General features: G+C 33.1%; 1 protein-coding gene across 1 annotated transcript; it reads right to left on the reverse strand.

Annotated features, from left to right (window-relative positions):
* Nucleotides 1–1963: 1963 nt before the first annotated feature.
* On the reverse strand, nt 1964–11876 carry LOC132299629 (pre-mRNA-splicing factor 38). Its single transcript, XM_059796372.1, has 6 exons — nt 11353–11876; nt 8929–9050; nt 8723–8813; nt 5552–5681; nt 5352–5422; nt 1964–2850 (listed from the first exon to the last, which is right to left on the reverse strand). Exons 1-6 carry the CDS (start codon nt 11640–11642, stop codon nt 2391–2393), a joined length of 1164 nt encoding a protein of 387 aa, XP_059652355.1. The 5' UTR covers nt 11643–11876; the 3' UTR covers nt 1964–2390.
* Nucleotides 11877–14906: the final 3030 nt, after the last annotated feature.

Below are 14906 nucleotides of genomic sequence, written 5' to 3' on the forward strand. Positions count from 1 at the left end.
TAGTAATATTGTAATAACCCGAAACCAAACCGATGAGGACCAATTCGACCCTGACCCGATGTCATCTAGACCAAATTTGTAAATTTGCGGTTGATCGGGTAGAGCGGGTTAGCCCGCAATGCCCTGTTTTCAGATCGTAACGTAATGCATAAAATTAATCCATCTTTTCTTCTCGTTTTCTCGAGTTTTCTTTGATTGATGGATTTCAATCCTCTTCCCATGGGTACGGAAATACACACATGAGTTTATATATATATAATTGTAGGAAAAAATTAAATAGATTTTTGATAATTCAAATCATTTTTTACATATTGTACATTAAAAGTAGAAACAAAATCATACCTTCGACGTGAATTCGTCACCGAACAAAGTAAAAACACAAGCAAGAGAGCTGAGAATGAAATACAGAACTTTGAAATTAGATGGGGCGAAAGAAAAAAAGTTGAAAATACAATGAATATTATTATTAATATTAGAGAAGGGTTATATGTTATTGATATTAAAGGTATGTTATTGTTTAAGTCGAATCTGAATTGGAATGGTATTAGTGTACATGGCAGGTAATAATCTTATGTCCGAATTTAATATTGGACAAAAACACCCCTCTAAAATTAATTATATGTAGCAGTTATGTACCCTATTGGGTCAGATTTTCCTTTACCAATTCTACCCCCATCTATTATATCTATATATTTATATTCCCAATAAATATATTTAGAATTTTTTATTTAATGTATCTTTTATATTGTTTATCGTCGAAAAAGAAATAGAAGTAAGGCAAACCATTTCAAGCACAAACTCTTTATTCTTTGTTTAATAGTAGCATATTATTTTTATTCAAAAGGTATAAAAGTGAAGGGAAAAAATTCCTCAGTTTTAAACAAATTACACCATACTGATAAAAATAAATTAATAAAAAAATAAAACTCCTCAATATAAACTTTATTATTTGGGATTTTTCGTTAATAAATATATGCATATGTCAGATGAATACGATTGTAATTACCCGGGAAAAAAAAAAAATTAATACAACGTATTCATATCATCATTCCAGAAAATCAGATCCCTAAAGTGAAATTTATATACCATCAATGTAAATATCCAAACATGTAAAATAGCAATAATATTTTCCTTTCCTTCCATTTCATAATTGATAAAAATAAATAAATAAATAATCAAAGATCCAAAATCATATTAGGCGATCAGATGGCTCTTCTAAATAAATAAAAAATAATAAAAAAAGGGCCTACATAAACTAAATACTACTAATTACATATACGACACAGACAGAATATTACCTTTTAAAAATATATATATATATATATATATTTGGTAAGAATAAAATAAGGGTGAAGTACACACCAAACACTTATAATATGTTTACAATGCATATAACACTCTTGGTGTGCCAAAAATACCCTTATATTCTTTGTTTAATAGTAATATTTATGAGAATTCGAATAATTTATAATTTGTTATTTATATCAAATACAATTAAGTGAAGGGTTCTATTTCCTTATTTGTTGCATAGACTAATTAAAAGATATCTAACAATTCACTACAACTATTCAATGAAAGAATCATTTTTCATTATTTTTTTATTCAAAAGGTATAAAAGTAAAGGGAAAAAAATCCTCAGTTTTAAACAAATTACACCATACTCATAAAAATAAATGAATAAAAAAATAAAAACTCCTCAATATAAACCAAGGTCTTATTTTCATGGCCTTCCGCAATTTTGAATTTATCTCGTTTCAACTTGTCTCTAAAGTACATGGAAATTGCAAAACAACTCTGTGTCTATAAATAGATGGAAATATTTTTTTAGTTGAAAGGTAAGCATTATAAATAGATGGAAATTGCAAAACAACATTAACGTGACATTTAAGTCCTCAAAAATGCAGATAAAGAACTTCTTGTATTCACGTGGAATGATCCGCTTTCCAATCAAATGCACGGCATATTCAAATCCAAGAAACAATTCTCGATAAATCAAAAAAACATAAAACTGTTTTAAGACAAACCATGAAAGGAATTTTCTCGAAAACGGTCAACAAAGCAAATTTTTGTACAAATTTCTGATTTTCAGTTCTCAAAAGACTGAACCAAGCTTACCCATAGTATCTCAAGTTCAAGTTGTCTGCTAATACCAAGTCCACGCTTGAGATCAGACCCCAACAAGTAGCTAATTCCAATTAAAAACTGAAGTTATAGGAACAAATGATTTATCTGACGCCAAAGGTAAAACAGGCAAAGCAATAACCAGGCAACAAAGCTAAGGTCCTGCATTAGCCTATTTTTGTGTTTACAGGAACTGAAAACAGTAGTGAGATCCACACGCCTCGCCTCATGTTCCATCCATGTTCCGAGAAACTAGTCAGCCAGCAGATTCAAACGCCCTGCAACGGTTTCAACCCAAGGGAAGCCCGAAGTCTATTTGCTTCTGCTATCTCTGGGTCTGGATGGTCTGTTCCATCACTCTTCTTCTCTTTCTTTCCTCTCTTCTTCTTTGGTTCTTCCCGAGTGCCCCCATCTTCTGGCCCATCCCCGCGCCTTCTGGGGCTCAGACTGCTGCGAGCATGCCTCTTACGGTTATCTCCACCATCACGATCCTTGCGATCCCTACTCCTACTTCGGCTCCTTGAGTGGCTTCTTCGTCTCCTGTCTCGCCTATCCCGTTCCCTGCCTTCCCTCTCACGCTCCCTATCACGACCATAATCCCTGTCTTCTCTCAGGCGATGACGATCCCTGTCCCTTTCCCTGTCTCTGTCCCTATCTCTATCACGGTCCCTATCACGCCCTCTTCCGCGTTCCCTGTCGTAATCTCTATCTCTGTCGTAATCTCGATCCCTGCAAAAGGTAAGTAACAATAAGAATGCCAGAGTAAGAAAAATATTTGCCTTATCAATGTCCCCGTATTTTGTCCTAATCTCTTGTCCATGTTTATGCTTCCTAGGATACACTCGGACCACAAAGCCCTTGGTGGGGAAATAAGGTCTTACAACCTAAAGGAACAAAGGAACAGTGGGAAAAGAAAAATAAAGAGAAAGAAAAGAAAGTTTCAATGAGAACATAAGGGAAATCTGAACATGACATAACAAAAAGAGCAACATCATTATACCGACTTTTAAGCCAGTGCCGTAATCATAATTGAAAACTGGTAATATAAGGTGGAAACTGATTACGTGCACGACATGAATATATAGCAGCCATTACAAAATAGTAGTAAATAAATAACAGAAGTTTTAATAATTTGATATTACAAAATAAGAAATGCAATCATTTCAAGTGCAATTGGAGAAGAAACCACTGAAACTGCAGTTACACAGTTACACAACAATAGAATTGTGTGATCCATCATACTTCTCAGCTGCACACTGCCAGTACAGAGAAACCTGGCAGGATCACAATATATTACTGTAGGAAGCTTGTTTAAACCCACAATGGCTTTAAACGCCATGGTAGCAGAAAGCCTTGAAACGTATGTATGTGTGTGCGCGCGCATGCCCATGTGTTCATCTGTTTATATGCATGTATTGATTTCTTTCTTTAATCAACAACAGCTTCCACGGAGAGAGATCACAGATTCCACATTATAAATTTACCCACTACAGGGCACAGTTCGATTATGGTAAAAAAAAAAAAAAAAAAAAAAATTTAAGTAAACTTTTACTTATCACAAAAAAAATTACCCACTACAGGGGGAATATGATACAAAATGTAAATAAATATGCACCATAACATTTCACAGAGATTATTTTTCCTTTTGGTTTAGTTTGTAGGGGTAGAGAGAGAGAGATACAAATGAATCGATGAGGGGGGAACTTCATTAAAATGACTATTAGGGGGGTGCACACAAGGAGACCATTTCAATTACAACATAATGGAACATATTCTCATCATGATCAAACATTGCCACGATAAGAAGCAGGACCAGTATCTCAAATGACAGACTAGCAGAGAGCACTCCCTTGATGCATTAGCTACTACTAGAACATTACACTCATCATAACTAATGGATATTAAATCCCACTTGATGGGTCCCATCTAGAAGTATACATTCTCGTAAATCTACAATTTGATGATTCGGCCATTCATATTCCACATGCTACCACAGGTATGTAGTTTGAGTGGTGCCTACCCCTGAAGAATAGGTGCATATGGGTTCATGCATATAACTTATCAAAACATTAATATTATAATACTCCCTCAGTCCCATATTAGATGCCCATGCTTAGAATTAGAAGTTGAGTTTGTAAGGGGACATGCAATTAATGCACTGTCTCCTTTTAAAATTACCAACTTGTCCTTTTCAGTTTAAATATATATAGTTACCAAGTTTGAATTTTTTTGAAAATATAAAGGACGATAATGGAAAGATAAAGTTTATTTGCTTTAACTTTTCTAAGGGGACAACTATTTTGGGACATCCAAAAAGGGAATAATGGACTACTAACATGGGACATAGGTAGTAATAATTAATTATCAATAGAGTCTAAAAATATTCAATCGTGCTTCAATTGAATAAGTAAAATGGTTTACCTCATATATTCAAAGAAAACTTTTTCATAAGTTGATCTACTAAACAGAAATACCAATTTGTAATCCCAAACCCTCATTTAACTATTAACATTTTTTGGCTATTATGATTAGATGGAAGTGGTTCCAAGAAAAAGTCGGACATAGCTAACTTGAAAGGAGCCAAGCACACATCTATATGTTCAGAAGCAAAGATCCATTTATATTTGGGGAAAAAGGATGTCCACAGTGCAATTAATTTCAAAAACAAAAATGAACACAACCTTGAATAATTAAAATAAGAAATAGAGAAGGCAAAGAAGTTTCAATCGGCTTTACTTCTCAAAAAAAGAAGAAGTTTTAATTGGTTTCATCCAGTTGGCTTTGTACATCTATATGAATAATTTTTGCCACATCTGTGCATGCTCACATTAACTCAAAAGTGAGGGACCCTGATTATAAATCCTGCTGAAAGTTAAGTTCAGCTTTCATAAGCTAAAATGTGACTATAAGACCAAAATTTCCAACATTAGTCCTAAACTCCCTAATATGCATGTCGCTTATAATAGTAGGCACCAGAGTAAAATCTGGTACATAGAAGTGTTCCCAGTTCCCAAAGTAAAAAAAGAGTGACAAGATACAGTTTTCTGGTTACTGATGTATAGCACTTATGCATGCAGATGAAAATTCAAAGGCGAAGCACTCATCTTTTACCTAAGCAATGCGGGAAAATGTTCAAGCAAGGACCAAGAAACAGAAATAGCTGATAAGAAATAAGTTCATTGCACATGGAACAAAAGAGATGGTACAAAAAGCACAAACATAAGTCATACCTGTATCTGTGACTATCACGTCTTCTATCCCTATCTCTTTCCCTTGTAGGGCTTCGCCCCCGATAATAATCCTGTTATAGGTCAAAACCATTACCGAATCATTAGAACCCCAACCAACCAAAAATAAAAACAAAACAGCAAATGACTGTTTACAAAGACTCTTAGCAAGAAAACTAGAAAAGTAACATAATTGTATTGACCTTCTCGTGGGCATCAGCATCTAATCCAGCCATTAGTTGGTCATCCTCATCCTTTTCTTCTTCCTCCTCAAAATCATCTTCTAGAGCACTTTTTCTAGGTTCCAGTGAACCAATGGATTCAATAGTCCATCTGGCAGTATAGAAAGTAAATGATAAATTTTCCATGAAAAAGTTAACAAGCATAGTCAAAATACAATTATCGCTAAAAACAAACATGGTACAAATAAGAGTACGATAGAAAAAATTATGAAAGGATTTCCACAAGACGTTTGTGAAATATTACAAACTAAAATTTAATTTTAGACACGGCTAACTAGTTCAAAACGAGGTCCGGACTCTTCATATAGACCTATAACTAACCAGACCCAATACCAAAAACCGAGAGAAATTCTTTGACCTGGGATCGGGCTAGTCATGATCCGAGAGGCCCTTTTTCTATCATCTACTAATGTTCTACATCTCCTCATTCCTACAAGAAACTTTTTCCCAGTGACACCTCCAATCAAAGTATAGGGGATGCATAATATCAGTAAAAATGCATTCCACACAATTGATCACCACCAATCGGCCCATAATATTAATTCTGATGCATTATAAACAGTAATTCGGAGAAATTTATACTACGTCCTACTTCAATAGAAAAATATGTTACAAATTAGACATGCAAGTAAGACAATCAAGTTGACCATTGGGTGGTTCAGGCTTATGTCAATTCTGAGGGTGTTCCTTCCCAGCTTGGGCTCAAGTCTAGTCTCACTATGCTTGTTTAAACTTGACTTTAATATCCTCAAACGCTTTAATTCAGCTTAATATGAGCTTGTTTTGCATATCCAGTTTTAAACGGAAAGAGAACCTATATACAACATGCCAAAATAACTGTTCCAAAACATATATCAAACCAGATGGAAAAGTAAAGAGAAACCTAATCCCAATAACAATAACACTGCAAATTAATTAAAGAAAATTTGACAGCTCATTCCCAACAGGTAAAGGGAATCAAGATCCAGGATGAAACATAGTTGTCAAAGGCGCCGGAGGCGCAAGGCGCCTCCAGGCACCATCACATCGCCTCTATTGACTTAAGGCGCTTGGGTTAATGAAGGCGTGCGCCTTTACTTCAAAGGCGCTAGGCGAAAGGCTCTCTAAAGGCGCGCCTGGTTGGTTTTGTATTATTTTGTTTGTTTATTCTTTGTTTATTTGTTATATTGTTATTGTTTTTATTATATTATTATTTTATTAATTAAAACATGATAGTTACAAGTTACAACATAAGAAAAAACAAAAAAGAGAACAAAAAAGTAAACAAAGAAGACAGAGGCAGTCAGCGACGAGGACGACTTGTCTCGGAAGCCGGATCTGCGTTGGATTTGCCGGATCTGTGTCAGCAACTCTGCCGGTAAGTTCTACAACTTCTCTTCTTCTTCTCTTCTTCTTCTCTCCTCCTCCTTCTCTTCTTCTTCTCTCCTCCTAGGCTCCTTCTCTTCTCGGATCTCGGAAGCCGGATCAGTTTTTTTTTTTCCTCTATTCTTCTTCTTTTCTTCTTCTTCTTCTTTTCTTCTCTCGGCCGAGTCAAGTTTGGCAGATTTTTTTTTTTTCTTTTCTTCTTCTTTTTATTTTTTATTTATTTTTATTTTATTTTTTTTTTCTCGAGTCTGGAGACTCTGGAGCATAGTTGTTGCATTGTTGCTATTTTTTATCTTGATCTTGTGCTATTTTATTTTAATCTTAAAATAACAGTTGCTATTTTTTTTTTTTGTGAACTTTTATTTTATTTATTTATTTTTTTTATTTTATTTGTTGAGTTTATCAGTGAACTTTTCCCTTGAAACTTGCAGCATCTTAAAGTCTTTTTTTTTTTTTTTGGGTTTCATAACATGATCAATAGATTTTCTATTATTCAATAGAGGATGAATACTGAAAATTTTAAAGAGCTAAATTTTATACGATGGTGCAAATGGTGAAATTTGCATTAGTGAAGTTACTGTGATTTAAAATGTGAAGTTACTGTGATTTAAAATCTTACAAAATTTAAAGTGATACATGATTTTCGTGATATTTAAAATACATTATAAAATGCACTGAAGCATGGATTTAAAATACATTATCAAATACACTTTTTTTATTATTCACTGTTGAATTTAAGTACTTGATTTAGTTGGCTTTGACATCTTTATGTTGAATATTGAACTTAAGTAATTCATTTAGTTGACTTTTGCATCTTTATATATATACTATTGCATCTTTAATTCTTTATTAGGTGGGTATTGTTTTATTTTTTTTTCAACGTGCGTCTTGCTTCAGTCGGGCGCGCGCCTCGCCTTGCGCCTCAGGCTCCAGGAGGCATTTGCGCTTTTGTGCGCCTTGAGCCTTTAACAACTATGGGATGAAATATGCAAAAGAGAGGAAATACAAATAACCAAAAAAAAAAGAGGAAAGAACTAAAGGATTCACAAGGAGGATGAGCAACAGGAAACAGTACTTAGACCCTGTATCTTCTACCACAACACATAATCTAATTTCTAGTACAGGAGGAGGATCTAGAGTTAAGAGGAGTTCCAAAGCCCATCCCCATCCTCTAAAACAGTACTGACATTACTTTTACATTTCTAGAGGCTACCAACAAATTGTTGTCTTCAAATCCATCATCCAAAAATATTTCAACTTAATATCCTTTTGCAAAGGATTGTGAAATAATAACTAAAATAAATGGCTTGTAAGTTGCAGTATCCAAGAAAGGTGGATTATTACGTGAACAAAGAAGAGGATGATCCTAAATGTGCCTAGTGAACCAACAGTTCCACTGGAGCTTGGTCTATTCACCGAAACAAGCCCATCAGCCTCTTGTCAATCCAAGTCTAAGCTACTATTTAATAGCTTAATTCATCCACAGCTCTACGCATACTTTATCCACAATAAGTACAACAGTCGCTATTCAAGACATCCAAAGAATGATTCAGAAAACAATGACAAACAATTCTAATTGGAGTATTGGACCAGAAAAAACTAATAAGAATAGATGCCAAAAGAAAAAATTATATTAGAGATTATACAGATAAAACTTCTTTTTTTTTTCTTTTGGTAAGTGATTATACGGGATAAAACATAAGAAATCATTATCATAAAACAACATTCACAAAATTCACTTAAAAAAGTATCAAGTCCATCGAGTACCTTCTTTTAATACGTGGCATAGCAATATCACAGGAATAATCTTTTGTCAAGAGCTCATCAATGACCTCATCCACGTGTGTCAAACTGTATTCTACAATTAAAGCAAGACCGTGACATGATAAGTTGATATATTAATAAATAAATAAATACTAATAAAAGATTGCGGCAGATATAAGAGAGGAATACTAAGAGGCAAAAATTCTTACGCCCATCAGCTAATCTGCGCCTCAATTTTCGATAGTCGTTGTACAAAGGTTCTAGATACCGGTAAACATCAATGTCAGTCCCTGTAAGACGTAAATAAAAAGCTCCAAGCACCCGTACATATCTGCAGCCAAACAATGCTTGTTAAATCGTAGAGACTAACATATCAAGAAACAAGAACTTGCATTCACATGACACGTATTTAATCAAGAACATAACTAAAAAAAAAAACGATTAAAAAGATGAATAAATTTTATAATTTGTCAAGCAAAATAAAACAAGATATAAAAATTCCACAAAATTCAAAAACTTGGGACTCAGTTGTTTTAAAACTTTTCATGAAGTCCAAAAATTTAGAACCATTTTGGTTATCCACCAAAACATACCTGAGCAAATCGCTTTCACATTTATGTTACCTTCTATAGATATATTATATTATATGATTCCCTTTCTAAAATATGCACACGTGTACTTGACTCTATAACAGCACCAAGTACAGGTGCCAACCATGAGCAAGAAGATTACTAATCCGACTATCATTCAGCCAACTCTTCCTCCTCCTTTTTTTCATTTTTGGTTTTTTTTTTTTTTTTTTTTTTAACCAATGTTCTAAAAATTTCATATATGAAACCAAAAATATGTCATCCTGTCTATTAAAACCACCGGTTAGATTCATAACAGAATGGACCCCATTTAGGTTCGCAATATAAGATGAATTACAAGTGTCGTCCGTCATTTAAATCAGAAACTGTTGAAGCATGAAAGAGCAAAATAAAACCCGAGGAGAATACAAAATCAATTGTTTTACTAAAACCGAAGGATACATCGTTACAAAATTTGACCCATTAAACCAGGCAAGTTAATGGAAGTCATAAAAATGATCAAATATAATGCAAAATTTTGAACGAATCCCAGGGTAAAAAACTGTTCCAAAATCAAATTCTAGAGAAGAAGAAAGAGAATTAACGTACAAAAAAAGAATTAAATCGGATCTTCACTCTTAATCACTAATGTTGTGTTTGGAATGGAAGGATTTCACCGGAATTGGATTTGAAATTAGATTTCAGATGTTTGGAAAAGATAGGATTTTAAAAAGGTTGGTTTTTGTTGGAATTTCATGGGAATGGGAAAAATGGAAGGATTCGAGGGGATTTGGTAACTGATTCCTACTCTTTTTTTAACTTGCCAAAATTACCCCTCCATATTTTTATGTCTCTCCTCTTCCGCTCGAAATTATATATCAGTCTTACTCTATGCAAGCCACAACCTATCAGTCTTTCATTATTCTATTTGGTCTACTGACTCTACTGCACAAACCACATTCCATCAGTCTTTTATTTGAAGTTATCTATCACTCTCTCATTCCCTTTCATCCTATGCATACCACAATCGATGCTATGCTCTGATTTATATAAAAAAGTTGTATGAGATATAGACAGACGTACTTGGCTTATATAAGAGGAATTATATATATATATATATATATATATATATATATAAAATATGTTTGCCAACTGACGAAAATATACGTTTATCATATACTCATTTTTATAGGGATAAAATGGTACAAATTTTATTTTCCTTTAAATACCTTTTTACATCTAAATATAAAAATTAATTCATTTAATTTGAGTTACAGTTTATTCAAAAGAAAATCTAGACATATATTATTTTGGTCTAAATCAAGAATGCATCATCTCAGAATCTTATATAACCAGTATGATTAAATATTAAACTGGCTCACCATACCAACCCATTAAAAAGTAACACGAATTATTCATTCTCATTCAATAAAACAATATTTTTTGGACAACTTCGACAATATACAATTTCAAACCATATACATCAGAACACCAAATCTTCATTGTAGTTGACTCACTGGCAAAAAAAAATCTACACCGACTTAATGAAAATACAATACCATTGATCAATTTCATGAATAAACAATGTAAAATCCCTGTTGCATTAAATAATTCATAATCAACAGTTACCTAATTATAGATGCATTCCCTCTAAAAATCCAACCCAAGATTAAAAAATGTTTCAAAATCCTAATCCATTACAAAGGAAATAAATCATTTTAACACCCAATACATTTTCATATTAAACTGCACAAATTTAGTGATAAATTGCTCCAAGACAATGTCAAGAATTACTGTGATCGTCAATATAGAAACAACAAAATTAGTGCTTGTAACTAGTGAATTGATTCTGACTGCTAATGTACATATATGCATATATATGTGTGCGTGTCCTTGATTGAATTAGAAATACTGTAATTGTCGATACAGAAACAACAAAATTAGTGCTTGTATCTAGTGTATTGATTCTGACTACTGATGTACTTATATATATATATATATATATATATATATATATATATATATATATATATATATATATGCATTCGGAAAAAAAGTACTGACTTGTAATCTTCGTTCTTGATGAACTCGACGACAATGTCCTTCTCAGGTTGGATCTGGAGCATCTTCATGACGAGGCACATGAAGGGGGTCGGCTTGCGGTTGCCACCGAAGGTGCCTCCGAGGTGGTCGAGCTCCATGGCCTTGTCGACGAGCGTCTCGGCGGTGAGCCCAAAGCACTGCTCCTTCCAGTAGGTGTTCTGGTATATCTTCGACCTCAGAATCTTCTCCACCAGATTCTGTGGGTTCGTCCCCCTTATGCTCTTCGCCGCTGGGTCAGTACGGTTCGCCATCGATCCAAGAACAGTTCTAGGGCTTCAATTATATGGATATATTGTACATCAATAGAGGTGAAGATTGAGGAATAGTGTTTAGAAACAAATTTCTTTGAAACTCTGACCTAAATTAAATGGAGAATTTCGAGAGAACCAGAAACCCTAACCCTAGCGAAACGAAGAGAGAAAAAACCAACCCCAGAGAGAAAAGGGCAAAAGCCCGAGAGATGAGGAAATGCTCTGAGAGTAACTGGTCTTGTAAAATTATAGAAAGCCTATCGGACTCGGGTTCGGTGTGGTTCTTTTATACGGATTGTCAAAATTCTTTTTATTTGTACTTTTTTTTAAATAAAAAAAAAAATCCTAAAGACATTGTTGGTTTTATAATTTTTGTAATAGTTTTTTAGTTTAGAAAACAAAATTTAAAATTACTTGGTTGTGTTTTTTAAACCAAATTTTTAGAAAAGGGATTTTTAAAACACCTTTTTATAGTTCTTGGGAAATTTTATTATATTTTCAAAATTCTTGGAAATTGATTTAAAATAAGGTTTTATTTCCTCATTTTCACAATATTTTGCAATTATCCACTAAATTTTTTTTTTTGTGAGTTGATTGAAAATGCATGAAAATATTTTTCAATGTTTTAAACTTAAGTATCCTCAATTAACTAAAACCACACTAAGTAACTTTTTAAATTCATGCATGTTTGAAATTTATGTTACTAGTAATCAGTTAACAAACGTTACGATGATAATATTTAACTCATTTGACCAGATCGTTTATTATGATGAATATTTGAGAATGAAATCAACCAAATAATTCGAATAAATTATGTAGTGTTTGTTCAATTGGTTTTTTAAATTCTAACTTATTTTATTTATTGTAAATCTTTTTACTTATTTTATTTAATTTGAATAATGATGGGTTCAAAATATAACATTAGTTCAGCTTTTGGATTAGAACTTGACATGTTAACAGTGGCAAACCCATAATTTTATTTTTGCGAAGATGATACTGAACAATGTTGAGATAACTTCTTCTTTTTCCTTCTCCTTTTTATCAAAATAATTAAAAATGAAAACTAAGATATTTATAATACTATTTTTATCAAAATAACAGTGGCAAAGCCATATTTGGAAAGCCAATTTAGACAGAGAGGAGCCTATTGATATTAACAAAATCCTTTTATTTTTTTAATTTTTTATTTTTTAGAGAAAGACTGAGAAGGTAAAGGAGAGATATGAATGACTAAACTCTAAATAAAGGAAATAAATACATTAAGAATGAGATTCAACATTTTATATAAGTATCCTTAGCCCATTTGAAAATTAATACCTAATATGGTATAGCCATGGAGAGCTCTCTCATGACAAAAGTCATGACTTCTCCATTTATTAATTGTTGAATTTGTTGGATTGAAACCATTTTCGAGATATGTGAAAACTAAAAAGTAAATGAATCTTTTAATAAAAATGTTAATTCAAAGACTTGTCCCTAAGGACTCTCTTGATAGCATTTCTCAAATTTACGGTATATTATTTAGGGTAAAATGCAAGAAACCCCCCTGGACTATTGGGGTTTTGCAACTAACCCCCCTGGAGTACAAAAAAAAACCCCTGGACTTTGATTTTGTTACATATTACCCCATCAGGTCACCAAAAAAGAAAAATGACATATTTGCCCTTACTCTGAAACGACACCGTTTGAAGCAACTAACCTTATTAGCTTGCTGACGTGGCAAGAAAAATCTCAACAGCAAATGGGAGCTCGACAGCACACCAAAGAGATAAGGTATGTTATCTCTTATACTGTATCACCACCACCAACCAGTTTATTCGCGCCACAGACCCCCAAACATCCATTTGTGGTGTTCATCTATACTCTGTGCTCGGCAAACCTAATCAACAAAAGTGACATTTCACATATGTGAAACCCTATATCACGCTGGCGTTAAAGAGCCCAACTTGTGATCAGTAACTCTCTTTCTCTATTCAGCTAATTTTTTTAATTTCTGTGTGCATCAATTTTTTTTATATCTCGTGCAGTTTGGATAAGTAACTCTATAAATGATGTTTCTTGCTTTTTACAAAGTCTAAGTCGACATAATGAAGTATGGGACTAAGAATATATATTTGATGGTCTGTGATTTTATCTTTTTGTTTTTGTTTCTTTGTGCTGAAAGACTTTTGATAATATCATGTTTTTTTCTATTTTTTTTTTTTTGTTGAAAGGTCATAGTGTTTTGCTTTTCAATCTTAATCGACATTTTGTTTGTTTGTATGTTGGTGTTGTTTGCATCAAACTTTGTACGTTGTTGTTGTCTACATCAAATAGTATAAAATGTATTTGTTTACTGACTTTATGTTAAATAGTAGTCCCTTTGTGTTAGTCAAATGGCCTTTTATGATATGAAGTGGTCTTGTTGTGTGTTGAATTTTGACCCACCATTATTGATTGCATAGTTTATAGTGGTCCATTTATATAACTGAAATTGTAATTGCATACTGACATACACACTGAACATGTGCTCTAATTATTTGTTGATACTGACATACACACTGAACATGTGCTCTAATTGTTTAATGATTGCATTATTTCTACTATTTGTAAATTTGCTGCCTATACACTATTTGAATGTTGTATATGTACATTTTTTAAGTAAGCCCACTTGTTGTTGTAGATGGATGCTATGCTTACTATTGAACTTCATCATGGTGGTATCTTTGAGAAATCACCCCCAATGACATATCTAAGAGGAAATATAACTCAGTTTGAGAAAATAGACTCTGACAATATGTCATTTCTTAAGATTCAAGGGATGACAACTGAGTTGGGGTATGGGGTGATCAGTGAAGTGCTTTACAAAGTACCCTATGAGTGCTAACAATTTAGAGAAGTGAAGTATGATTTAGATGTGTTTATAATGTTTTATGACCATGAAGCTCATATGAAAACTTCTGTTATAAAATTGTACATTACTGCACCCTTGTTGAATGGGGCAGAAAATGAGGTCAACTCAAATGCTAAGTTTGGGTGGGATTATCCAGTGGGAAAAACATAACTCATTCCTCCTATGTGTAGTGATTATGGTCCTAATACTGAGTTGATAAGTTTATGTGAATCTGATGATAAAGGTATTGATAGTGGTTCTATGCATTAGGACTACATTCATTCAAGAGATTTTGGTGAAAAAGAATTTGAAATAGGAATGAAATTTGGGTCAGCTGCTGATTTTAGGTTGGCTCTTAGGGAAAAAGCATTGAGAAACAAGTTTGATATCAT

Source organism: Cornus florida, unplaced genomic scaffold, assembly GCF_030987335.1.
Source record: "Cornus florida cultivar Cherokee Brave unplaced genomic scaffold, ASM3098733v1 CherokeeBrave_3.0.0_Hap2_Chr03, whole genome shotgun sequence".
NCBI lineage: Eukaryota > Viridiplantae > Streptophyta > Magnoliopsida > Cornales > Cornaceae > Cornus > Cornus florida.

Excerpts from the sequence above, each read along its gene's own strand:
- LOC132299629 (XM_059796372.1), bottom strand. The coding sequence starts at position 11,642 with ATGGCGAACCGTACTGACCCAGCGGCGAAGAGCATAAGGGGGACGAAC. Across the intron at positions 9,051-11,352 it reads ATCAAGAACGAAGATTACAA|ATATGTACGGGTGCTTGGAG; the intron begins GTCAGTACTTTT and ends GTTTGGCTGCAG. Across the intron at positions 5,682-8,722 it reads ATGCCACGTATTAAAAGAAG|ATGGACTATTGAATCCATTG; the intron begins GTACTCGATGGA and ends CTATACTGCCAG.